The sequence below is a fragment of the Nerophis lumbriciformis genome, linkage group LG38 (genome assembly GCF_033978685.3).
Source record: "Nerophis lumbriciformis linkage group LG38, RoL_Nlum_v2.1, whole genome shotgun sequence".
Classification (NCBI taxonomy): Eukaryota; Metazoa; Chordata; class Actinopteri; order Syngnathiformes; family Syngnathidae; genus Nerophis; species Nerophis lumbriciformis.
Window position 1 is genome coordinate 23,435,280 of NC_084585.2, and position 24,261 is coordinate 23,459,540.

At 41.4% G+C, this 24,261-nt stretch overlaps 1 protein-coding gene across 2 annotated transcripts in view; it reads right to left on the reverse strand.

Annotated features, from left to right (window-relative positions):
- Positions 1-6,862: 6,862 nt before the first annotated feature.
- rad18 (RAD18 E3 ubiquitin protein ligase) overlaps positions 6,863-24,261 on the reverse strand; it is a 109,624-nt gene continuing 92,225 nt past the window's right edge. For both annotated transcript variants that reach the window (XM_061932543.2, XM_061932541.2), the window contains one exon: positions 6,863-9,907. In XM_061932543.2, the coding sequence (XP_061788527.2) occupies positions 9,805-9,907 (103 nt within the window). In that variant the 3' untranslated portion in view covers positions 6,863-9,804. The remainder of the gene's footprint in view (positions 9,908-24,261) is intronic.

The window sequence follows — 24,261 nt, forward strand, 5'->3', positions numbered from 1 at the left end:
AAAGTCCACAGATGACTTTATTGACACAATGTATAGCCTGCGTTTATATCCTAAAATCACAAGGCCAAGCAGAATCTCAGCACACAGCACCACACTTATTGATAATATTTTTACTAATGATTTTGATAATAATACCACAAGTGGTCTGCTAATATCCGACATCAGTGATGATCTCTGCCAGTTTTTATAATCTATGACAAAAACTACAAGAAGAGGAAAATTGATGACAAAAAGACATTCAGAAGAATATGTAAAGAACAAAGTATGACAGCGTTCAAGAATGATCTGAGAGATCCAAGTTGGGACAATGTCTACAGTGAAAATGATGTAGATGATTCATCCATCCATCCATTTTCTACCGCTTATTCCCTTCGGGGTCGCGGGGTGATGTAGATGATGTATATGGTATTTTTTTTTACTTTCATGATGCTTTATGACAAATATTGTCCGTTAAAACAATTTAGTAAGAAGCAAAAGGAAAGCAATCAACCATGGATGATAAAATAACTGAAAAATGCTAGCAACAATATACATTATATATAGCATTTATAACACAAAGATCTACAGAGGCAGAAAACAAGTACAAAACGTACAAGAACAAGCTAACTGGCATACTACAAACACGTAGGAAAGAGTATTACAGTCAATTATTAGACCGGCACAAAAACAATATGAGAGCAACATGGGGCTATCCATCCATCCATTTTCTACCACTTATTCCCTTTGGGGTCGCTGGAGCCTATCTCAGCTGCACTCGGGCGGAAGGCGGGGTACACCCTGGACAAGTAGTCACCTCATCGCAGGGCCAACACAGATAGACAGACAACATTCACACTCACATTCACACACGAGGGCAAATTTAGTGTTGCCAATCAACTTATCCCCAGGTGCATGTTTTTGGAAGTGGGAGGAAGCCGGAGTACCCGGAGGGAACCATCCTAAATAGCATTATTAAAAATGGTGCTAAAAAGAACTATCCTAAATTCTTATCAGACGGAAATGTGAAAAAAGACAATATGAACAAAGTAGTTGAAAGTATCAATAAGTACTTTGTGAACATTGGACCGAAACTGGAGGAAAAGATCCAGATCCGGAGTCAGTTGTAGACTTGAACGACACTATAGAAAGAAATCCCAACTCGATGTTCCTCGAGACTGGGACAAAAGAGGAAATAACCAATATTGCGAAAAAATTTAAATCTAAGACCTCAACTGATTGTAAAGGAATCGATATTGAAACGAGAAAAAGGTTACTGAAAAGATTTCAGAATCTTTTCAATACAGCAACCTATCATTTCAAATTCCTAAACAAAATGAAAATAGCAAAAGTCGTACCAACTTATAAAACTGGAGACAAACACCAGTTTACAAACTACAGACCTGTTTCTCTCCTTCCACAATTATTCTAAAAGTTTTGAAAAACTGTTCAACAGATGGCACACATTCATGAATGAAAACGAAACATATACGGATACAGAGCCAACATCTCAACATCAATGACATTAATTGAAATAACAGAAGAGATTACCAATGCAATAGATAGCAAAAAATGTGCTGTTGCAGTGTTTATGGATTTAACAAAAGCATTGGACAAAATTAATCACAGCATCTTAATAAACAAATTAGAAATGTATGGAATCAGAGAGTTGGTCTTGAACTTGATTAGAAACCAACAGGAAGCATTACGTGAAGATAGGAGAACAAACATCTACAGAGCTGAATATATCTTATGGCGTACCTCTGGGATCAATACTTGGACCAAAATTGGTCAATCTTTATACAAACGACATTTGTAAAGTTACAAAGGACTTAAAATGTGTAATATAAATTTGCAGATAATACAACTGTATTTTGTTCAGGAAAGAAAACACACAAACACTAATACAAATAATAACAGAAGAAATTAACACATTAAAGAGACGGTTTGACAAAAACAGAGTATCTTTGAATCTCAGTAAAACTAAAATAATGCTATTTGGCAACAGTAGAAGGGAAACTCACACAAATATAAATAGACAGAGCAGACATTGATAGTGTAAACAAAAACACATTTTTATCAAGGTTCCTTGACCTATAATAAAGAGATCAATAAAAACATTTCTGTGCAGATCAACAGTAAAACCTGTCTCCTACAAGACATTCTTAAGTCATTATTCTACAATATATTACATCACGGTTGGCACGGTGAGCCTCCACAACTCCGCTAAAAACAGATTATATGAATTGCATTTTTTTTGACCTCGTGCTTTATTAATATCATACTTCAAAAAGCTGTGCACTACAATATGTGCTCATTGCAGCCATTAATCCTGACTTCAGCACAAATTGTTCTAATTTATTTTTGTTTCGTAGGTTAAATGTTTTACATATAGTGCTCCTGTTAATGTTGCTGATCAATTTGAATGTATCATGCATTGAATTTATTTGATTGTGTTTTTCAGAATCAAATGGTTCAAGTCGGTAAACATTTTTGTATAGTTTAAATAAGTTTTTTTTCCCAGGCAAATTTAAATATTTTCTGTTATTGACCAAAAACAATGTTAATAAAGTTATTTGTTGTAAGTTATCTATATTCTTTTTTTATTTTCTATACTGTCAGTAAGGATACAATGTTATGTTACAGTCACGGCAGAGCGCAAAATATTTTCTCCTTCCTAGGGCCCGTAATAGAACATAAATGAGAAGCACTGCCTTGCAGGAAGCTGCTACGTTTCCACCCTGACACAGTGAAACCCTCATTGGAGTGTGCAGGTGTCAATCTTTTAAAAAATGAATTCAAACTTGTGACCAAAACAAAAGTGGCTCCTGGCTGAAGCATCTAAGTGCATATTAATGTCATTTTTGGGGTCGTAAAAACAGTCTTTTTTTGAAAGTTCTCCCCCAGAATGCTGACAGCAGTCAAATAGGTCAACAATGATCAGGCCAAAGTCAGCAGGCTGAAAGCTGGCCACAGCGCGACGCTTCCAAAATAATGTCAACCATAATCTGTCTGTCAGGAGGCAGGAATGTAAGCAGATCAGTACAATTTATATAACACCTCCTCACATTACTGCTATTATTATGTGTTGTCAGATCAGGCAATCAGTGGCTGATTAAAAAAAATGTCCCCACATAAATGCACCACAAGTTTAAACACTTAAAAGACATCTACGGCGCCCCCTATGGATTGTGTTAAAAATGATTGTACAAAACCCAAAACCAGTGAAGTTGGCACATTGTGTAAATCGTACATAAAAACAGAATACAATGATTTGCAAATCCTTTTCAACTTATATTCACTTGAATAGACTGCAAAGACAAGATACTTAATGTTCGAACTGAGAAACTTACATTTTATTTTGCAAACAATCATTAACTTAGAATTTAATGGCAGCAACGCATTGCAAAAAAGTTGGCACAGGGACATGTTTACCACTGTGTTGGATGGCCTTTCCTTTTAACAACACTCAGTACGTTTGGGAACTGAGGAGACCAATTTTGAAGCTTTTCAGGTGGAATTCGTTCCCATCCTTGCTTGATGTACAGCTTAAGTTTTCAACAGGCTTCATATTGTGCCACACATTTTCAATGGGAAACAGGTCTGGACTCCAGGCAATACCCGCATTTTTTTACTATGAAGCCACGCTGTTGTAACGCGTGGCTTGGCATTGTCTTGCTGTAATAAGCAGGGATGATAACGTTGCTTGAATGGCAACATATGTTGCTCCAAAACCTGTATGTACCTTTCAGCATTAATGTTGCCTTCACAGATGTGCAATTTACCCATGCCTTGGGCACTAATACACCCCCATACAATCACAGATGCTGGCTTTTTATCTTCGCGCTTGTAACAGTGCGGATGGTTCTTTTCCTCTTTAGTCCGGAGGACACAACGTCCACAGTTTACAAAAACAATTATAAATGTGGACTCGTCGGACCACAGAACACTTTTCCACTTTGCGTCAGTCCATCTTAGATGAGCTCGGGCCCAGCGAAGCCGGCGGCGTTTTTGGGTGTTGATAAATTGCTTTGGCTTTGCATAGTAGTTTTAACTTGCACTTACAGATGTAGCGACCAACTGTAGTTACTGACAGTGGTTTACTGAAGTGTTCCTGAGCCCATCTGGTGATATCCTTTACACACTGATGTCGCTTTTTGATGCAGTACCGCATGAGGGATCGAAAGTCACAGGCATTCAATGTTTATTACGCTTACGTGCAGTGATTTCTCCAGATTCTCTGAAACTTTTGATGATATTACAGACCGTAGATGGTGAAATCCTTAAATTCCTTGAAAAGGCTTGTTGAGAAAAGTTGTTCTTAAACTGTTCTACAATTTGCTCACACATTTGTTCACAAAGTGGTGACCCTTACCCCATCCTTGTTTGTGAATGACTGAGCATTTCATTGTAGCTGCTTTTATACCCAATCATGACACCCACCTGTTCACCTGTGGGGTGTTCCAAATGAGTGTTTGATGAGCATTCCTCAAGTTTCTTAGTCTTTTTGCCACTTGTGCCAGCTTTTTTGAAACATGTTGCAGGCATCAAAATAAATATACTGTCCTTGCAGTCTATTCAATTAAATATAGGTTGAAAATAATTTGCAAATCATTGTATCTTGTTTTAATTATGATTTACACAACGTACCAACTTCACTGGTTTTGGGTTTTGTAGAAGACATGTTATCTTACATACAATACAGCAGGGGTCTTCCGTTTCCCAGGCCAAGGACACTCATACTGATGGAGATGGCACAGGGAACCCCTACTTATATATCTTGTAAAAAAATGTAAACTACCATTTTTCTTTAAAACTGGTCTTAACAGCACCGGAGCTGTGCTAAAAATGTCAAGTTAATCTGACTCACGGGGCCAAACAGCGCCACTTAATGGTATATTTGTAGGAAAAATAATAGCATAGTATAACACAGTAAACATGCATGTTTTGTCACCTTTTATGTGCAGCAGTTTGGCAGTATGAGTGAGCTTACGCTAACAAATGCAGTGGTAAGGCTGGGTCCATAACACATTTTTCTGGACCATATATTGTCCCAAGTTTTATTGCGCATAAACAATATTGGCAGTATTATTTTGAGAACAAATTAAGCACTAATGTAATCATAATAAACAATAATGTAAGTAACCTTCTCAAATAAACTTTTTTCTCATTATTGTCCTAATTTTTACCATCGTAAAAGGAAGTTCAATAACTTTTAATCATCCAAAATAAGAAAATAAAATGGACTCAATCTCCATCCATCCATCCATTCATTTTGCTACCGCTTATTCCCTTCGGGGTCACGGGGGGCACTGGCGCCTATCTCAGCTACAATCGGGCGGAAGGCGGGGTACACCCTGGACAAGTCGCAACCTAATCACAGGGCCAACACAGATAGACAGACAACAGTCACACACTAGGGCCAATTTAGTGTTGCCAATCAACCTATCCCAGGTGCATGTTTTTGGAGATGGGTGTACCCGGAGGGAACCCACGCAGTCACGGGAGGACATGCAAACTCCACACAGAAAGATCCCGAGCGCAGGGTCGAACCAGGACCTTCGTATTGTGAGCACTAGCCCCTCTTTCACCGTGCAGCCCGGACTCAATCTCAGTTAGCAAAAAGTGAACATCAGAATTGAACATCTTAAAGTGCCGTTTTTTCCACAGTTAGAAAAACTGATGGGCTGATCTTGCTTATTTGGTTTGAAGATGAAATATTCCTACAACGGGGCATTTAGCTTTGCAATCATTTTTTTTTGTTTTACTTTGCGGCACTTCTTACTAGCTAGTAGCGACTAGCGAGGCTCTGTCCGTGCTTTGTGTGCGTAGAGGTCCCGCCTCCACCCACGGACACAATGATTGTGGATGACCGACAAGAAGATTCACTCCATTCAAGAATGGAATAACACTCAGCTGCTGAGGGCAATGAACCCTCTTGCACCCTGCTTGTAAGCGAGAGACAAAAAACAAACAAACATGGCAATTGATCAATGACGCAAAGCTATTGAGTTCATTTTCAGGCATGTGAGCACCTTTTGAGAAAAAGAGAATGACAAAAAAAAGGAACATTTCTATCGGCACAATGTGCTGCCCCGAAAGAACATTTTGAAAATGAAGACTACATTTCCTGCAATTGGGTGCATTTTGACACTATATTTTACTTTTAGATTGATTCTCATATACCAACCTCTTTTGGCTGTCTTATTGAGAAGTGTACCACATAATGTTTAATTTTTAGTAGATAATTTCCTAACATTCTCATCATTGAAAATGTATATGTGAAATTCTAAAACATGCATGTAAAGAACTTGGAAAACGTGGCAACTCAATCCTGTCTCTACGACCCCTCGCCCCTCGGTAATATTCTTCTGGTGTTGAGACCATACGTCAAAAACATATATTTTCGCTGGCTAATAATACTCTAAAATTACAACTGGTTTGGAACAGAGTGTTCGGATTGTAATCATCCAAATATGATTAGGAGCAAAATAAAAAGCAATCAACATTGTGGCTGGGACAACAAGTAGTAAGTCAGCGAGATGATACTAACTATGCTAACTCGCGAGCTTGTTTCGGGGCTCCTGGTCGTATCCCTGTCCTGCAGCTCAGTGCTGAGGAGAGCGTTAACAATTTGTTTTTAATCATATTTTTTTAAATATTTCATTCAAAAAACTTAAAAATTATATTTTGACGCGAAAATGAATGTTCAAAAACATGAATTTTTGCGTTTTCACGGACATTCACATGCCTGCATTTTAATTAATCGTTTGACTAATTATTGTATTTCCAGAATCTTGGTACAGAAAAATAATATGCTAACCTGAAGTCTTTTTGTGTAATTGTGTTCTCGACAAAAAATCCAGCGTGTTGGTGACTTAATCTTTTTATTTTTTATTATTGAACAGGGCTGCAAAATAATCCACTATGGGGTCAAACTAAGTTGTGAGTGCCAGCACTTTGATTAAAAAAAATAAAAATAAATTAAAAAAAAGGTGAGAAAAACCAATGAGTTTGGGAAAAAAACTAGTGAGGTGGCATCCATGTTGCTTTCCTCTCAGCCCATCATAGTTTTCGCTAACAATAATCTTCAATAAAGATAAAACATGTTTTAAATCTTTACCTATCGATTTCAATTCACCATTTTTATGTATTTCACATTGTTTTTTTCACGTGAACAACTATAATTATTCTCATACTTTTGGGTGTCTGGAACACAATTAATTGGATTTATATTATTATGGGGACAAAAATGAGATTCAGTTTTTGTCTGACAAGATTAGAAGGTTACTCACCAAAAAATTTAGATCCTGCTGTACAGATGTGGAAAAAAATTAAGCCAACCCATGGTGTGCGTTTCTGGGGCCCCTAATGAGATAATTTATTCTGTTTCTATTTTACAAATATCAAAAGTTAGGACAAAAGAGACATGCAATCAGATCTTTCATAACCAAGCCTCTGATCCACGTTCTTGGTCTGGGATGGTTAAAAGAAATTAGTGAATTACTTACCACAATTTTATGCGGTTTACAAAGATGAAAACATGTTTTTCAGCATCCCCGCATATTAAAAATGCAGTAGCCATGGTTCCAATAAAGCTTTGAGTCAGTGCAGGTCATGCCTAGAGACCACATGTGTACGCAGTTCTTGTTAGGACTGTCAGTCTTCTCGGAAATTAGGTAAGGGCTAGAAGGCAGTCGGGACTCGAGTGTTGTTCCGAGAAGGACAAATAGCGGTGCTAATTGGAAGAAAGGTAAACAGCGGTACGGTGCGGAGGACAAGTCAAAGGGGACAGGATCAGAGGAGGTATGAGCAGTGTGGCTATGAGTCCGGCATTTGTCTAAGTGTCTCTTTTGGGCCTGATGGGACAAGATAAGAGGGTCGCGTTCCATCCCGGCTCCAGGCGGTCTGTTTTCAATCCATACTAAGTTCACTCTACATAAACACCACGTCTCCTCCCTACGAGTGTGGATGGTAGACACACTTGCTTTGAACCGAGGTTTCCGTCAGCATTGGATTGATTGAATTAAAATGATCAACTCTACTATGTTTCAATATTTTTATGAGCTTTGTGAGCGGTAGTAGTTAAGTCAAACACAAAAGAACCAGTTAAGATGCCTTGTTATCCTACGGGGCCCAGTTGTAGAGCTTTTAATTCAATAACAAACGCCAAGTCCGAAAGTTTTGTTTTGCTTCATGTGGCGCTACAAATCCTAAAAATAAAATAAACAAATCCACTCCAATTGATCACACATTTCATCAATATGTACAACTCAGCTGGTTTTAACACTAAAAAACCTGTAAATGTAGAAACTCTGAATTAAAGTGAACATACCCTTAATATGTCAGCAACTATTTGAATAGATCTTCTCAAGTGACATTCACATACTGTAGTCAGTGTACAGCTTGTATAGCAGTGCAATTGAACCTCTATTTAACAATCCTTAAATATATTAAGTTTTTGATTTATGAACCAGACTGATAAAAAAAAATGCTTTGATGTACGAACCTCCGTTTCCTCCACCCATTTTGTGCCAGGCAGCACATCCATTGTGGGCGGGCTGATCGAGCTTATTCAGTCAGCAGAACAGTGCTGTCAATAATAGCTCAACATGAGTCCAAAGAAAGCAATGGACATGAGATGAGAGGTTTGAAACATTCAAAAAGTATCCACAGCGTTGTCGACACCTTTTGCTCTCCAGCTGCACACAAAGAATATTAATCAACAAAGTACAGTAGGGAAGGGATTCATATGGCCCCATTCCTGGGTGGATCTCACGTGAGAGTACACATATTTTTAATTAACACTATACGGCCAAGTGGCGGCTAAAGAGGATAGTGCACTCCCTCAAATTGTCATTTTTATGTGTCAGGTAAACCGTGACGAATGGGGCCATATGAATCCCCTTCCTACTGTACAGTGGATTATATTTGTTTATTCCTAATAATTGTAGTGACCTGGCTGTTGAAGTTAGGTTTTGAAGTTTCAAACTGTGCACCACAAAGCTAGTGACAAAGTATGTGGCAGGGCGGCTGCATATAAGGACAGTTCAGGTCATTTTTGTTTTGTTATCAAAACTGTAAAACTGTAAAGTTCAAATTTGAATGACAATAAAAAGGAAATCTAAGTCTAAGTCTAAAATGGTCTTTATATTGTGTCCAAACCTTTACTAATATATGGACATATTTACATGTTTGAAAACTTTACTATTTAGGTTCGAAAACCAATTAAGTTGCTAAATCGAGGTTCCACTGTATGGATTTACTATCTACTGAAAATGAGTTACACAGACCTAATAGTTAAAAATCTGGCAAGTACACCTCACAGGAAACGTTATCGAGCACTGCCGTAATCCTCTTGGACGTGGAACTCACCAAAGCTGCACAGGTTGTAACCGTAATCCTAATTCCACTCTACTCTAATAGCACAGTGTTTGTTGGCATTCACGTCCTCTCAATGAACCACAGCTCCACAGCACTCATGCAACCCCAAGCCATGACACTACTGTGTTTACAGCTTTATACACAATAACTGTGTGTTGACTCATTTTTCTTTGATAGTAAATATACGCTGCTATACACGCTGTAAACGGACTACTCTAAAGTATATCCAAGTAGAGAAGATGCTAGCTGGAAAGTGAAGGGTGTACTCACCTAAGTGGTATACTGTGTCAACAACGCAATGTAACTGAGGGACACATCATTCACAGTGGATAACAAGGTAACACAATAGGTTAAATTAAACGTGACGTAACAAAAAAATGTCACATACAAATGTCCTCTTCATATTCAAGTCTTGTCTGGTCTTGTCTTGCGGGGGTGTCGTCCTCAATCAATCAGTCGGGTTTTACGGAGGCGTTTCCCCACAGTGGTTGACGAGGCGGCGATGGGACAAGTTGCCTGCTTTTTGACGGACCTCGTCTCTGGGGCACTGTGAAAAAGATCACTTGTCAACGGGGGCAAAAGGAAAGATGCAACATTTTGCTTAAAAGAGGACAGTTGTTATTGCAGACCTGCCAACCTTGAAAAAATGTAGTGCAAATGCAGTGTGCCGTGGGCCAATTAAAAAAAAAGGGGGCCCATGGCAAAAAAAGTCCCCTGGACTGCACTTTGGACAACCTCCACTTTAACGCGCACAACGTGACATTAAGTCCCTGAGCAACAACAATCCTGTCGACTTTAGTTATTTAGCATCCGTCAAGCCTAGCGAACAGAGGTACTTAAAGAGCTAATGGGAGTGTTGATGCAGCTGTAACTAATCAACGTGTCACAATGGTTCCCGGGAGTGGCATCTGCTGCTGCTCACTGCTCCCCTCACTTCCCAGGTGGTGATCAAGAGTGGGTCAAATGCAGAGAATAATTTCGCCACACCTAGTATGTGTGTGACAATCATGGGTACTTTAACTTTAACAATGGCAATTAAAGAGACTGGAGCTAATAATTGCATTACAACGATGGCTATTAAAGAACATAGAGGAGTATTATTAAGCTGGGTTAACTGATTAAGTGTTAAAACAATGGTAATTAATGAGTGGGAGTGTTTACCAGCTGGAACTAATCAAAGCATTACAATGATAACGAGGAGTGTTATCAAGCTGGAACTAATTAATGCGTTACAACAATGATAGTTATAGAAAGTGTGGGTATTTTGACAGCTGGGACTAATATATTTCAGCAATGGTAATTAAAGAGCTAAGGGGAGTGTTGTTGCAGCTGTAACTAATCAACGTCTCACAACAATGGCAATTAAAGAGACTGGAGCTAATAATTGCGTTACAATGATGGCTATTAAAGAACATATAGGAGTGTTATTAAGCTGGGACTGATTAAGCGTTAAAACAATGGTAATTAATGAGGGGGAGTGTTTACCAGCTGGAACTAATCAAAGTGTTACAATGATAACAGCGAGTGATATCAAGCTGGAACTAATTAATGTGTTACAACAATGATAGTTATAGAAAGTGGGAGTGTTTTTGCAGCTGGGACTAATGTATTTCAGCAATGGTAATTAAAGAGCTAAGGGGAGTGTTGTTGCAGCTGTAACTAATCAACGTCTCACAACAATGGCAATTAAAGAGACTGGAGCTAATAACTGCTTAACGATGGCTATTAAAGACCATAGTGGAGTGTTATTAAGCTGGGACTGATTAAGCGTTAAAACAATGGTAATTAATGAGGTGGAGTGTTTACCAGCTGGAACTAATCAAAGTGTTACAATGATAACGGGGACTGATAAATAAATAATGATAAATGGGTTATACTTGTATAGCGCTTTTCTACCTTCCAGGTACTCAAAGCGCTTTGACAGTATCACCACATTCACCCATTCACACACACATTCACACACTGATGGCGGGGCTGCCATGCAAGGCGCTAACCAGCAGCCATCAGGAGCAAGGGGTGAAGTGTCTTGCCCAAGGACACAACGGACGTGACTAGGATGGTAGAAGGTGGGGATTGAACCCCAGTAACCAGCAACACTCCGATTGCTGGCACGGCCACTCTACCAACTTCGCCACGCGTGATATCAAGCTGGAACTAATTAATATGTTACAACAATGATAGTTATAGAAAGTGGGAGTGTTTTTGCAGCTGGGACTAATGTATTTCAGCAATGGTAATTAAAGAGCTAAGGGGAGTGTTGTTGCAACTGTAACTAATCAACATCTCACAACAATGGCAATTAAAGAGACTGGCACTAATAATTGCGTTACAACGATGGCTATTAAAGACCATAGAGGAGTGTTATTAAGCTGGGACTGATTAAGCGTTAAAACAATGGTAATTAATGAAGGGGAGTGTTTACCAGCTGGAACTAATCAAAGTGTTACAATGCTATCGGGGAGTGTTATCAAGCTGGAACTAATTACTGCGTTACAACAATGATAGTTAAAGAAAGTGAGAGTGTTTTTGCAACTGGGACTAATGTATTTCAGTAATGGTAATTAAAGAGCTAAGAGGAATGTTGTTGCAGCTGTAACTAATCAACATGTCACAACAATGGCAATTAAAGAGACTGGAGCTAATTATTGCGTTACAACGATGGCTGTTAAAGAACATAGAGAAGTGTTATTAAGCTGGGACTGATTAAGCGTTAAAACAATGGTAATTAATGAGGGGGAGTGTTTGCCAGCTGGAACTAATCAAAGCGTTACAATGATAACGGGGAGTATTATCAAGCTGGAACTAATTAATGCGTTACAACAATGATAGTTAAAGAAAGCGAAAGTGTTTTTGCAGCTGGGACTAATCAATGTGTTTAAACAATGGCAATCAAAGAGAGATGGGTTGTGATATTGCAACAGTGACTAACCAATGAGTTACAACATTGTTAATCAGAGTAGAGGGGAGTGTTATTACAGCGGGGACTGATCAATGCATTACAACAACAGTACTTTCTACTGCAAATGTTGATCTAAGAAGGTATTCACACAGGTGGGCAGCATAGTGAGTCGTATGCTCACGGGAAATAATGTTCCTTAAGAGATACATTTTTTCGGAAATGCACATCATACTACACAAGAGGGTTTGTAGGTGGAGCGAGCCGCTGTAGCGTACACAGGTGCATCCGGGTTTGACAGACAAAAGTCGAAATTGAAACCTGTAAACTACAACAAAATTACTGGCAACTGGACTAAAAAATTAGTCAACGTTAAATTTTAAACTTAGCAGCGTTTGAATTAACTTTTTAATAAAAATATAAAATAAAAATGTCACACACACATGTGCACAAGTTGTCAGGTCTGATATTGGCACATAAGCTGCCCAAAGCAGGTGTGTAGCGGATTTAAACGACATTTTATTGCTCTAATTGCTGACAATTAAAAAAGTGTTGTATAATCGCTGTCCAAAGGGACCTGAACATTATGTCCACTACTGAAGTATGCAAAACATGCCTGAAGCTATGTATGTTCTAAGCATTAAAGACATGGCCATAGTACATGTCAAAATAAATTGACTAAACAGAATCAATTGGTATGAGTAAAAACTGCTGCATTCAACATAATACAATAGCAGCAAACTTTAGGAGTAAGAAGAATTTCTGCAGCTCAAATTGACATGAAGTTAGATTTATGTGGGGCAGAGAACATATATGAATAAGATAGGATAACCTGTACGTCATGAAAAGCTTCATTAATTAATATTAAGCAGAAACCTTAGTCTAAGCTAATATGCGCTCAATGAGAATGCTACTGAAGTGTCCACCAGTTTACTGCTATTCATTTGTAGAAATATGCATCACCTGCAAGACATCTGTCTCATTTCTTGCATGGTTTGATTGAGATATGGAGATAATCGAGATTATGCCCTCTAATTAAAAAGACAATTATATTTTTTACTCGCACACAGTTCTTGCCGTACTTAATGTTCTTTTAGTGACAAACAGATGGGGGACGGCGTGACTCGATTGTTTGAGCGGACGCACAAGCAACTTGAGGGTTTTTTGGTTCGATCCCGATCTTCTGCCATCCGAGTCGTGTCTGTTGTATCCTTGGGCAAGACACTTCACCCTTGCTACTGATGGGTGCTCCTTGAAGGTAGAAAAAGCGCTATACAAGTATAATCCATTTAGACTTCGACTTAGACAAACTTAATGATCCACAAGGGAAATTGTTCCACACAGTAGCTCAGTTACAAAGGATGGAAAGGATAAGGATGGAAATGATAATGCACACAAGAGCACAAAAAGAGGGCGAAAACAAAAGGTATAAAGTAGACTAAAAATGTACCATAGTAGAAATAAATATAAAATATATGTAATATTTACATATTATATATACAGTATATCATACTTTACTTATTACTTATTTATTAACCATTTACAGAAGGAAAATAACCAATTTTGCCTTCAGATAACTGAAAGTCGATTAATTATTCCCAGCACATCTGAAAAATTATTTTCACTGCAGCGTTGAATTGTTGACTTTGTGATCAAGAATGATACATTTAAACTAATTATCACTGACAGATTTATGCAGCACCTTGATGTATTGAATGTACAGTATATCAGGAAACATAATCTTCTAAATTTAAACAAGTTCATTAATTTGTACCCAGATTTAACTGGTACAGTGGCACGAAAACCACATTGTATGAATAACATAACAGCTAATCTGTTCCAGACACCCAACAATATGAACACAATAAAATGTGTTTAGAGAATTACTTTTACATGCTGAAAACAATGTGAAATACAAACAAATAATTAAATGGATGAATTCACTTTTAAAATCATCTTTACTTTTATTGTAGGTTTATTGGCGAAGATGGTGAATATCGGAAAGGGAGGACGTACTATGTAGGAGTATTTTCTTAAATGTATTAGTGCTTCTCAACCTCTTCATCAAAGTGCTGTCAGTCACAATTTTTCGGCCCCATGGTGGATTTTCGCAGTAGTAGAAAAAAGTACAAAGACTGAGTTACTCAATTTCATAGAATGATACACGGGCCAACGGACTTGTTTGCTACATGCAATTTTAAACTATAGAATATGTTTTTCAAAAACCGGGAACAAAGTTTTGAAAACTGAGGCACCATCCTATTTATTTGACCACCTGTGCTGTGAGGGCCCTATTTTCTCATGTGCTTGAGGGGAAAAAGTATGTTACTGCACGGATTCTGGCTACGCTGCATTTTCAAAAATTTACTTAAGTCTGTCCATGTGCGCCTTCATCCAAGATGCACTTTGGGTGGAGCAATCTTTAAAAGTAAGCGTTCTCTGTCAAATCTGGCCTTCCTATTGACATAAGTACTTTTGTTCTTATGGGCCTGAGGCTGGAAGGTGAAACATTATAATGCACTTAAAGGCCTACTGAAACCCACTACTACCGACCACGCAGTCCGTTTATATATCAATGATGAAATCTTAACATTGCAACACATGCCAATACGGCTTACTAGCTTACTAAAGTGCAATTTTAAAATTTTGCGCGAAATATCCTGCTGAAAACGTCTCGGTATGACGACGTCAGCGCGTGACGTCATGGATTGTGGAGGACATTTTGGGACAGCATGGTTGCCAGCTATTAAGTCGTCTGTTTTCATCGCGTAATTCCACAGTATTCTGGACATCTGTGTTGGTGAATCTTTTGCAATTTGTTCAAAGAACAATGGAGACAGCAAAGAAGAAAGCTGTAGGTGGGAAGCGGTGTATTGCGGCCGGCTCCAGCAACAACACAAACACAGCCGGTGTTTCATTGTTTACATTCCCGGAAGATGACAGCCAAGCTTTACCATGTGGAGAACTGGGACAACAGAGACTCTAACAAGGAGGACTTTGAGTTGGATACGCAGACACGGTACCGTGAGTACGCATGCAGCTGCGGGTTCCAAACATTTGATCGCTTGCCCGTACGTGCGTGCCGCTATGTGCATGTCACATACGTAACTTTGGGGACTTTGGGGAAATATACTGTATGTGCTGTATGAACTTTGGGGAGGTGAACGGTACTTTGGGCTGTGGGATTGAGTGTGTTGTGCAGGTGTTTGAGTTGTATTGGCGGGTTATATGGACGGGAGGGGGGAGGTGTTTGGTATGCGGGATTAATTTGTGGCATATTAAATATAAGCCTGGTTGTGTTGTGGCTAATAGAGTATATATATGTATTGTGTTTATTTACTGTTTTAGTCATTCCCAGCTGAATATCAGGTCCCACCCGCCTCTCACAGCATCTTCCCTATCTGAATCGCTCCCACTGCCTTCTAGTCCTTCACTCTCACTTTCCTCATCCACAAATCTTTCATCCTCGCTCAAATTAATAGGGAAATCGTCGCTTTCTCGGTCCGAATCGCTCTCGCTGCTGGTGGCCATGATTGTAAACAATGTGCGGATGTGAGGAGCTCCACAACCTGTGACGTCACGCTACTCGTCTGTTACTTACGGTGCAGGCAAGCTTTTTTATCAGCGACCAAAAGTTGCAAACTTTATCGTCGATGTTCTCTACTAAATCCTTTCAGCAAAAATATGGCAATATCGCGAAATGATCTAGTATGACACATAGAATGGACCTGCTATCCCCGTTTAAATAAGAAAATCGCATTTCAGTAGGCCTTTAAGTTTGGATGCAGCTGTACACAACAGGTAACAAAATTATAAAATAAACTTCCAGAAAACTATTAAAGCTGTTATTTTTTATTAAAAAAAAGAAAATATTTTAATTAAATTATTATTACTATAATGTTTTTTTTTTTTGTTTTTATTTACATTTTTTTTATTTCAGCTATGCTGATCGCCTAAATTGAGACACTTCGAAACATCCATCAAGATGAGGATGAAAGGACCATTAAGCCACTCTGTATTAAAAGTTAAAAATCAAAATACACACAGCGGAAGGGGCTTTTGCACTTTTGCCTAGCTTACACAGGGTGGGTGTGTCCGCAGACTGGTTGGGAGAATACGAACAAGACAAATGTTCGTAACTAGCACGTAAAAAAAAGATAAGCGCAAATGGGAGAATAGGGGCCTAAATACACAACATAAGATATATTTTATCACTACTAGGGATGGCCCGATACACCTTTTTCAAGTCTAACACTAACACCAATCTGATACCAACCTTTTTTCCCTATCTTGTATAGTAATATATTTTATGCATGTACTTTGCTACATACTAGACATAAAACAAATCCCATGTTTAAACTAATCAACAAATATTTTTCTGCTCTGAAGGAAGACATGAAATTGCCCACAGCATGACTCAAGTTATGCAATAGTGCTGCTGCTGCTTTTCATTTAAACTTTAAACACACATAACTTAACACCATTTTGGATTGGCCTGCCGACAGCACCTTTCAAAGAATCAAAATAAAACGGAATAAAGTGAAACTTTGTACAAAAGTTTAAATCTGAAAACAGATGAAAAATGAATTATAATTGTAGTTTACACCTATACCTCAATGACGAGGAAACAAGACACAATGTTGACCGTAAATTAAAGTATAAATTACATCCAAATAATAGCGCTTGAAAAAGTACACTGGAACAAAGTACCTGCTCTAATAAAGCACTAACAGTTTTAACATAAAAGTGCTCACAGTGTTGACGTATAAGTAGTCATTTTTACGTGATGGGCAGATTAGATTGTTTTTCAGAAGGACGCACATTTTTTTCTTTCAGAAAGATGAACATTCCAACCTTTTCAGTTGTCAGTCTGCCCCTTTTTTCCTGGATAATAATGGAAGCTGTGCTGAAGAGATTCTCACTCTCTACACTAAAGTGCACAGAGAAATCTTGCAAAATAAAAGTGGCTTGAATGACTGTTGTCTTTGCCCACCTCTCTTCTGAGCACTAAATGCCTGTAATAATGCCTGCATAATTTTTAGATACCAATTATCCATCCATCCATCCATTTCCTACCGCTTGTCCCGTTCGGGATCAAGGGGGGGTGCTTTCGGGCGGAAGGCGGTACACCCTGGACAAGTCGCCACCTTATCACAGGGCCAACACAGATAGACAGACAACAGTCACACACTAGGGCCAATTTAGTGTTGCCAATCAACCTATCGCAGGTGCATGTTTTTGGAGATGGGTGTACCCGGAGGGAACCCACGCAGTCACGGGGAGGACATGCAAACTCCACACAGAAAGATCCCGAGCGCAGGATCGAACCAGGACCTTCGTATTGTGAGCACTAGCCCCTCTTTCACCGTGCAGCCCGGACTCAATCTCAGTTAGCAAAAAGTGAACATCAGAATTGAACATCTTAAAGTGCCGTTGTTTCCACAGTTAGAAAAACTGATGGGCTCATCTTGCTTATTTGGTTTGAAGATGAAATATTCCTACAACAGGGCATTTGGCTTTGCAATCATTTTCACACTCACATTCACACACTAAGGCCAATTTAGTGTTGCCAATTAAATTAACTAATATTATAGATGCACCTGCCTCAAGTGTGAGTGTTCTGGTAGTCACATATTTTCTTGGTGTTTTTTATGTGTAAAGAGTTTGTCCAAACAGTTTTAATGGTGTGGTTTATCTAAAGAATAAGAGATCTAACTTGGGGCCTGGTCTACTAAAGGTTTGCATGTATAAAAGCATATGTAACCTTGATATAACACGCAAAATGTATTTACCAAGGATTAAGTCTCTTAAATGAGCAGAATAAGGAGCACAATTGAGCTAGTCTGTCTTAATGTACCGTATTTTCTGGACTATAGGCATTACTTTTTTCTCATGCTTTGTACCTTGCGGCTTATAAAACAGCGGCTAATTTATCTTTTTTTCTTTGCTTACGGCCATAATGTTTTTTATACAACAAATAGTTTTCATAGAAAACCAACCGAGACACTGAAAAGATGTGTTATTGTTTGTGCTATGGCGCAGTCTTTTGGACAAATTTGAACACTGCAGCTCCTGCGAGTTGAACATTAACTTCGTTCTTTAAACCGCAACTATTCGTCCAAAGCGTTTCTGCTTGAAAAGATTTTTCATTCATCAATCCAAGCAGCATTTGTAAGTTTTACAATATATCTAAAATAATTCATACCTACGAAATCGTCTCATGTGCGATGTCTGTAGGAGTGTTTTCATGCATATCTGTACGTGCTATCGTAATGTAATTAAGCTAGCGTCGTTAGCATTAGCGAATATACAGTATTCCCGCACCAGATTGTAAGCCGCAGATACATATGTTGTGAAATTAGTTATTTACACAGAAAGAGTAAAAACTGAAGTCATTGTCATGGACCCACTAGCTGTGGAAACCAGCTCTCCAATCAGCTAAACTGACACAATAACTCCACTGTGATGTCTTGATTAATTTACTGAGTAATTTGTGAAACTAAAACAATACAAAAATAATGCTGTTGTAAGTTAATAACACTAACACAGACACTCATATACGTGTTAGCATATTCGCTCATGATAACGACACTAGTGTCATTACATTAAGAAAGCACGTGCAAATATGCATGAAAACACTCCCACAAACATCACACATGGGTCGGTTTAGTAAGAATAATAGGTTTTATGTTATGATCCGCTGCCCGGATCATATTTTTGTTTTTGTTTTCAAGTCACTTGTGTTTTTCAGCACCTCTTGAGTTTGTTTCTGTTACCATGACGGCAGATTAGAGTCACCTGCCTCTGGTTAGTGTCCCGGACGCGCACCTGTTGCCCGGGCACTAATCAGAGGGCTATTTAGTTTACGCGCTGGCCTCATTCGGTCTGTTGGTTTTGTTTGCTCCTACGCAACAAGTTACGTTCTTGGTTTCTCTCATAGTCTGCATTTTTGATGTTAGCATCTTTTGGCTACCCTCTTGTTTTCCGTGCCGTGGTGCACCGCGCAGCATTTTGTTCTGCAATCAGAATAAATCATTTATTCTCACCTGCAAGCCGCTTCCTGACATCCCTCTGCATCTTGAAAAGACGACCTCCGGCATCACAATGCCACGAATCCGTAACAGAAAACCAACAGCAGACAGTCTCTTCGAAGAGGGCGTGGAGGATTCCGGCTACGGGACGTGGCTGGTCTTAAAGGCGATGGAGAGAGAGACTCTCCAGTATTCCCCTTTGGAGCGCGAAGACCTTTTGTGGGGGCCTGACGGTTCGTTGGTCCATATCGACTCCATCTGGCCCGGGGATGTCCGCTCACAGCCAGCCCGAACGCGTCAGCGAAAGCGGAAGTCAGCCAAGAAGACTTCGGCTCGCGGCAAAGACGCACCTATCCCACAACTTTTCCCTCCGGAGCACAGCCAGCTACAAGCAGCCCAGGATTCTCCTCAAATAGTTGGTAATTATAATGACCATATTTTCAAAGATTCCTCCGACTGGCCTGTCAATCACTGGGATTGCAGCTATGACGTCATTCCGTTGTCGCCCCCCGAGGACACGCCCCCGTCCACTTTTGATGACGTCATAGAAAAAGACATTTTTTTGCATTCTGTTAATTCTTTCTGTCAGCCATTTACAAATGACTTTAATTCTAAAATTAAGCATTATCAGGACATTTTTTTAAATTCTAGGTCTAGTCAGTCCCACTCACCTTCTGATTTTCAAGCTCAGCCCCCAATTACTTTGGCCCCACCCCCTAAGGCTCAAGCTCCACCCACTCCTCTGTCTGCTGTGCCACATGCTGCTCTGCCTTCTCCACTTCCTGTTCCAGCCCAGTCATCTTCCGAGACACCCCTCGAGAAGTACAGTCCTGCTTGGGTGGATGAGTGGTACCGGAAGGTACTGATTGAACTAAAACTTGAGGAACAATCCCAAGCGGCAAAGGACACTCTGCATGCTATTGAAGAGCAGAATAGAGGTTTTGGACAATCAAAAGGGGAGGAGCCTACCCCCCTCCTCACCTCCTCCCTCCCACCCCTAAAGACTGTTCCAGACTGCACAAGACGCGTCTGGGATCCGCTTCTTGAGGGGGGGGCTAGTACTGGGTGCGTTGCTAGTGGGCAGGCACAGCTGCGCCCAGCCAAACCCAAACCTCCATGCCGGCCTCCGCCACCAGTCCTCCGGCATGCTAAGCTGCAACCCCCTGCCCGGCCGCCACCACCGGTTTTTCGGCATGCTAAGCCGCAACCTCCTGCCCGGCCGCCGCCACCAGTCCTCCGGCATGCTAAGCCGCAACCTCCTGCCCGGCCGCCGCCACCAGTCCTCCTGCATGCTAAGCCGCAACCCCCTGCCCGGCCGCCACCACCGGTTTTTCGGCATGCTAAGCCGCAACCTCCTGCCCGGCCACCACCACCAGTCCTTCGGCGTGCTAAGCCGCAACCCCCGGCCAGGCCACCTCCGCCAAAGTCACGACCAGCAACTGCTCCAAGCCTGGTTCCCACACCAGCAACTGCTCCAAGTCTGGTTCTCACACCAGCACCTGCTCCAAGTCTGGTTCCCACACCAGCACCTGCTCCAAGTCTGGTTCCCACACCAGCACCTGCTCCAAGTCTGGTTCCCACACCAGCACCTGCTCCAAGTCTGGTTCCCACACCAGCACCTGCTCCAAGTCTGGTTCCCACACCAGCACCTGCTCCAAGTCTGGTTCCCACACCAGCACCAGCTCCAAGTCTGGTTCCCACACCAGCACCAGCTCCAAGTCTGGTTCCCACACCAGCACCTGCTCCGCCCACGCCGGCAGACGAGCCGCCTGCTCCGCCCACGTCGACAGCCCGGACGCCTGCTCCGCCCACGTCGACAGCCCGGACGCCTGCTCCGCCCACGCCGGCAGACGAGCCACCTGCTCCGCCTCTGGCTCCGCCCACGCCGACAGACGAGCCGCCTGCTCCGCCTCTGACTCCGCCCACGCCGACAGACGAGCCGCCTGATCCGCCCACGCCGACAGCGACGACGCTTCCTGTTTCCACGGCGACGACGCTTCCTGTTTCCACGGCGACGACGCTTCCTGTTTCCACGGCGACGACGACGTTTCCTGTTTCCACGGCGACGACGACGCTTCCTGTTTCCACGGCGACGACGCTTTCTGCTTCCACGGCGACGACGCTTCCTGTTTCCACGGCGACGACGACGCTTCCTGTTTCCACGGCGACGACGACGCTTCCTGTTTCCACGGCGACGACGATGCTTCCTGTTTCCACGGCGACGACGACGCTTCCTGTTTCCACGGCGACGACGACGCTTCCTGTTTCCACGGCGACGACAAGGCTTCCTGTTTCCACGGCGACGACGCTTCCTGTTTCCACGGCGACGACGACGCTTCCTGTTTCCACGGCGACGACGACGCTTCCTGTTTCCACGGCGACGACGACGCTTCCTGTTTCCACGGCGACGACGACTCCTCCTGCTTCCACGGCGACGTCTGCTCTCTCGCCCTCATCGTCGTCTCAGCGACCTCGAGTGGTCTGGCTGCGCAAGCGGCGCTCTCGGAGGTTTGTGTATGGACGCCAGTGGCGCAAACAACAGCGACACCCGAGACGTAGTCTCAGAACTCTCCGGCTGCTGAACTTCTGGCGCCACTCACGCCCACCTTCTCGGCAGCCACGAATGTGGCCTTTCCGTGGTCGCCCGCCTCGCCTCCGGCAGCGGCGTTCCATTCGCCGCCGCCACCTGACTCGTCCCCGGTGGATTCGGGGACACGTGGCCTGGCGACCCTCCGCCAAATCCTCCCTCCACCCTCCCTTGACTCTTGAACTTTGTTATAGTTGGGGGGGGGTTTAGTTTTGCCAGGGGACATCTGGAATCTGTCCCTTAAGGGGGGGGTACTGTTATGATCCGCTGCCCGGATCATATTTTTGTTTTTGTTTTCAAGTCACTTGTGTTTTTCAGCACCTCTTGAGTTTGTTTCTGTTACCATGACGGCAGATTAGAGTCACCTGCCTCTGGTTAGTGTCCCGGACGCGCACCTGTTGCCCGGGCACTAATCAGAGGGCTATTTAGTTTACGCGCTGGCCTCATTCGGTCTGTTGGTTTTGTTTGCTCCTACGCAACAAGTTACGTTCTTGGTTTCTCTCATAGTCTGCATTTTTGATGTTAGCATCTTTTGGCTACCCTCTTGTTTTCTGTGCCGTGGTGCACCGCGCAGCATTTTGTTCTGCAATCAGAATAAATCATTTATTCTCACCTGCAAGCCGCTTCCTGACATCCCTCTGCATCTTGAAAAGACGACCTCCGGCATCACAATGCCACGTAAGCGTAACATTTTAGTTATACTGTACAACTTACAAACCTTTCTTGGAGTGATGAATAAAGAATCCATACGAATCGAAATGCTATGTACAGCTGGAAGACAAATGCCACTCCGGTTGAAAAAAAACAAACACGAAATGGAAGGACACCTGCAGTGAGCGAACTCGTTCATAAAATTGCAGCATAGCACAATCAATAAAACACATTGTAGGTTTATTTGCTTGTTATTATTTTCATCAGTAAGGGAGAGCCTCGCCACCCGACGGAGGAAACTAATTTTGGCCGCTTGTACCCGTGATTCATTATCACCATTGCTGTTATCAAAGTTAAATCCATACATTAGCTGCACCGTCTTGTAAGCCGCAGGGTTCGAAGAGTAAGAAAAAAGTAGCGGCTTATAGTACGGAATTTACGGTAGCATTATTACATTGGCTGAATTTGTATTTTTTTGTATTGTTTCAGTCTCGCAATTTTACCAAAATAATCACTGTGGAGTTTTATTGAGTCTGTTTAGCTGTTTGGAGAGCTAGCCTCCCCAGCTAGTTGGTCCATGGCAATGACTTCCGTTTTGTTTGATCAGCCGTTTTACTGCCATGTTACAGGCACAATTAAGGTATGTAAATATACATTTACATCTTTCGTACCGGTATACATCTGCGGCTTATACTGTAGTCTGGTTTGGCTAATATATGTAAACATATTTTTTCCTTCTAAAATTTTGTAGGTGCAGCTTAAATACTGATGCATTCTATAGACCGTAAAATACAGTATATGCAAATGATATGTTGACACCTACAATACTGTGAGGATGCAATGCATATATAAACATTTAGCACTCGCAATGTGATTTATCAAGGCTGAAACTGTTCAATATTCTAAATACATGTCTATATTTAGCACATCAAGTAAGAACATGTACAGTTGGCACAGCCGGTGAAATACATGCAAAAACCTACTTTAAATAGGGCGGTCTGCACTACTTTTGCACTTGCTATTAATTGTGCACACAGTCTTAAAGACCTACTGAAATGCGATATTCTTATTTAAACGGGGATAGCAGGTCCATTCTATGTGTCATACTTGATCATTTCGCGATATTGCCATATTTTTGCTGAAAGGATTTAGTAGAGAACATCGACGATAAAGTTCGCAACTTTTGGTCGCTGATAAAAAAGCCATGCCTGTACCGGAAGTAGCAGACGAGTAGCGTGACGTCACAGGTTGTGGAGCGCCTCACATTGTTTACAATCATGGCCACCAGCAGCGAGAGCGAGGATGAAAGATTTGAGGAAAGTGAGAGTGAAAGACTAGAGGACAGTGGGAGCGATTCACATAGGGAAGATGCTGTGAGAGGCGGGTGGGACCTGATATTCAGCTGGGAATGACTAAAACAGTAAATAAACACAATACATATATATACTCTATTAGCCACAACACAACCAGGCTTATATTTAATATGCCACAAATTAATACCGCATACCAAACACCTCCCCCCTCCCGTCCATATAACCCGCCAATACAACTCAAACACCTGCCCAACACACTCAATCCCACAGCCCAAAGTACCGTTCACCTCCCCAAAGTTCATACAGCACAGATATTTTCCCAAAGTCCCCAAAGTTACATACGTGACATGCACATAGCGGCACGCACGTACGGGCAAGCGATCAAATGTTTGGAAGCCGCAGCTGCATGCGTACTCACGGTAC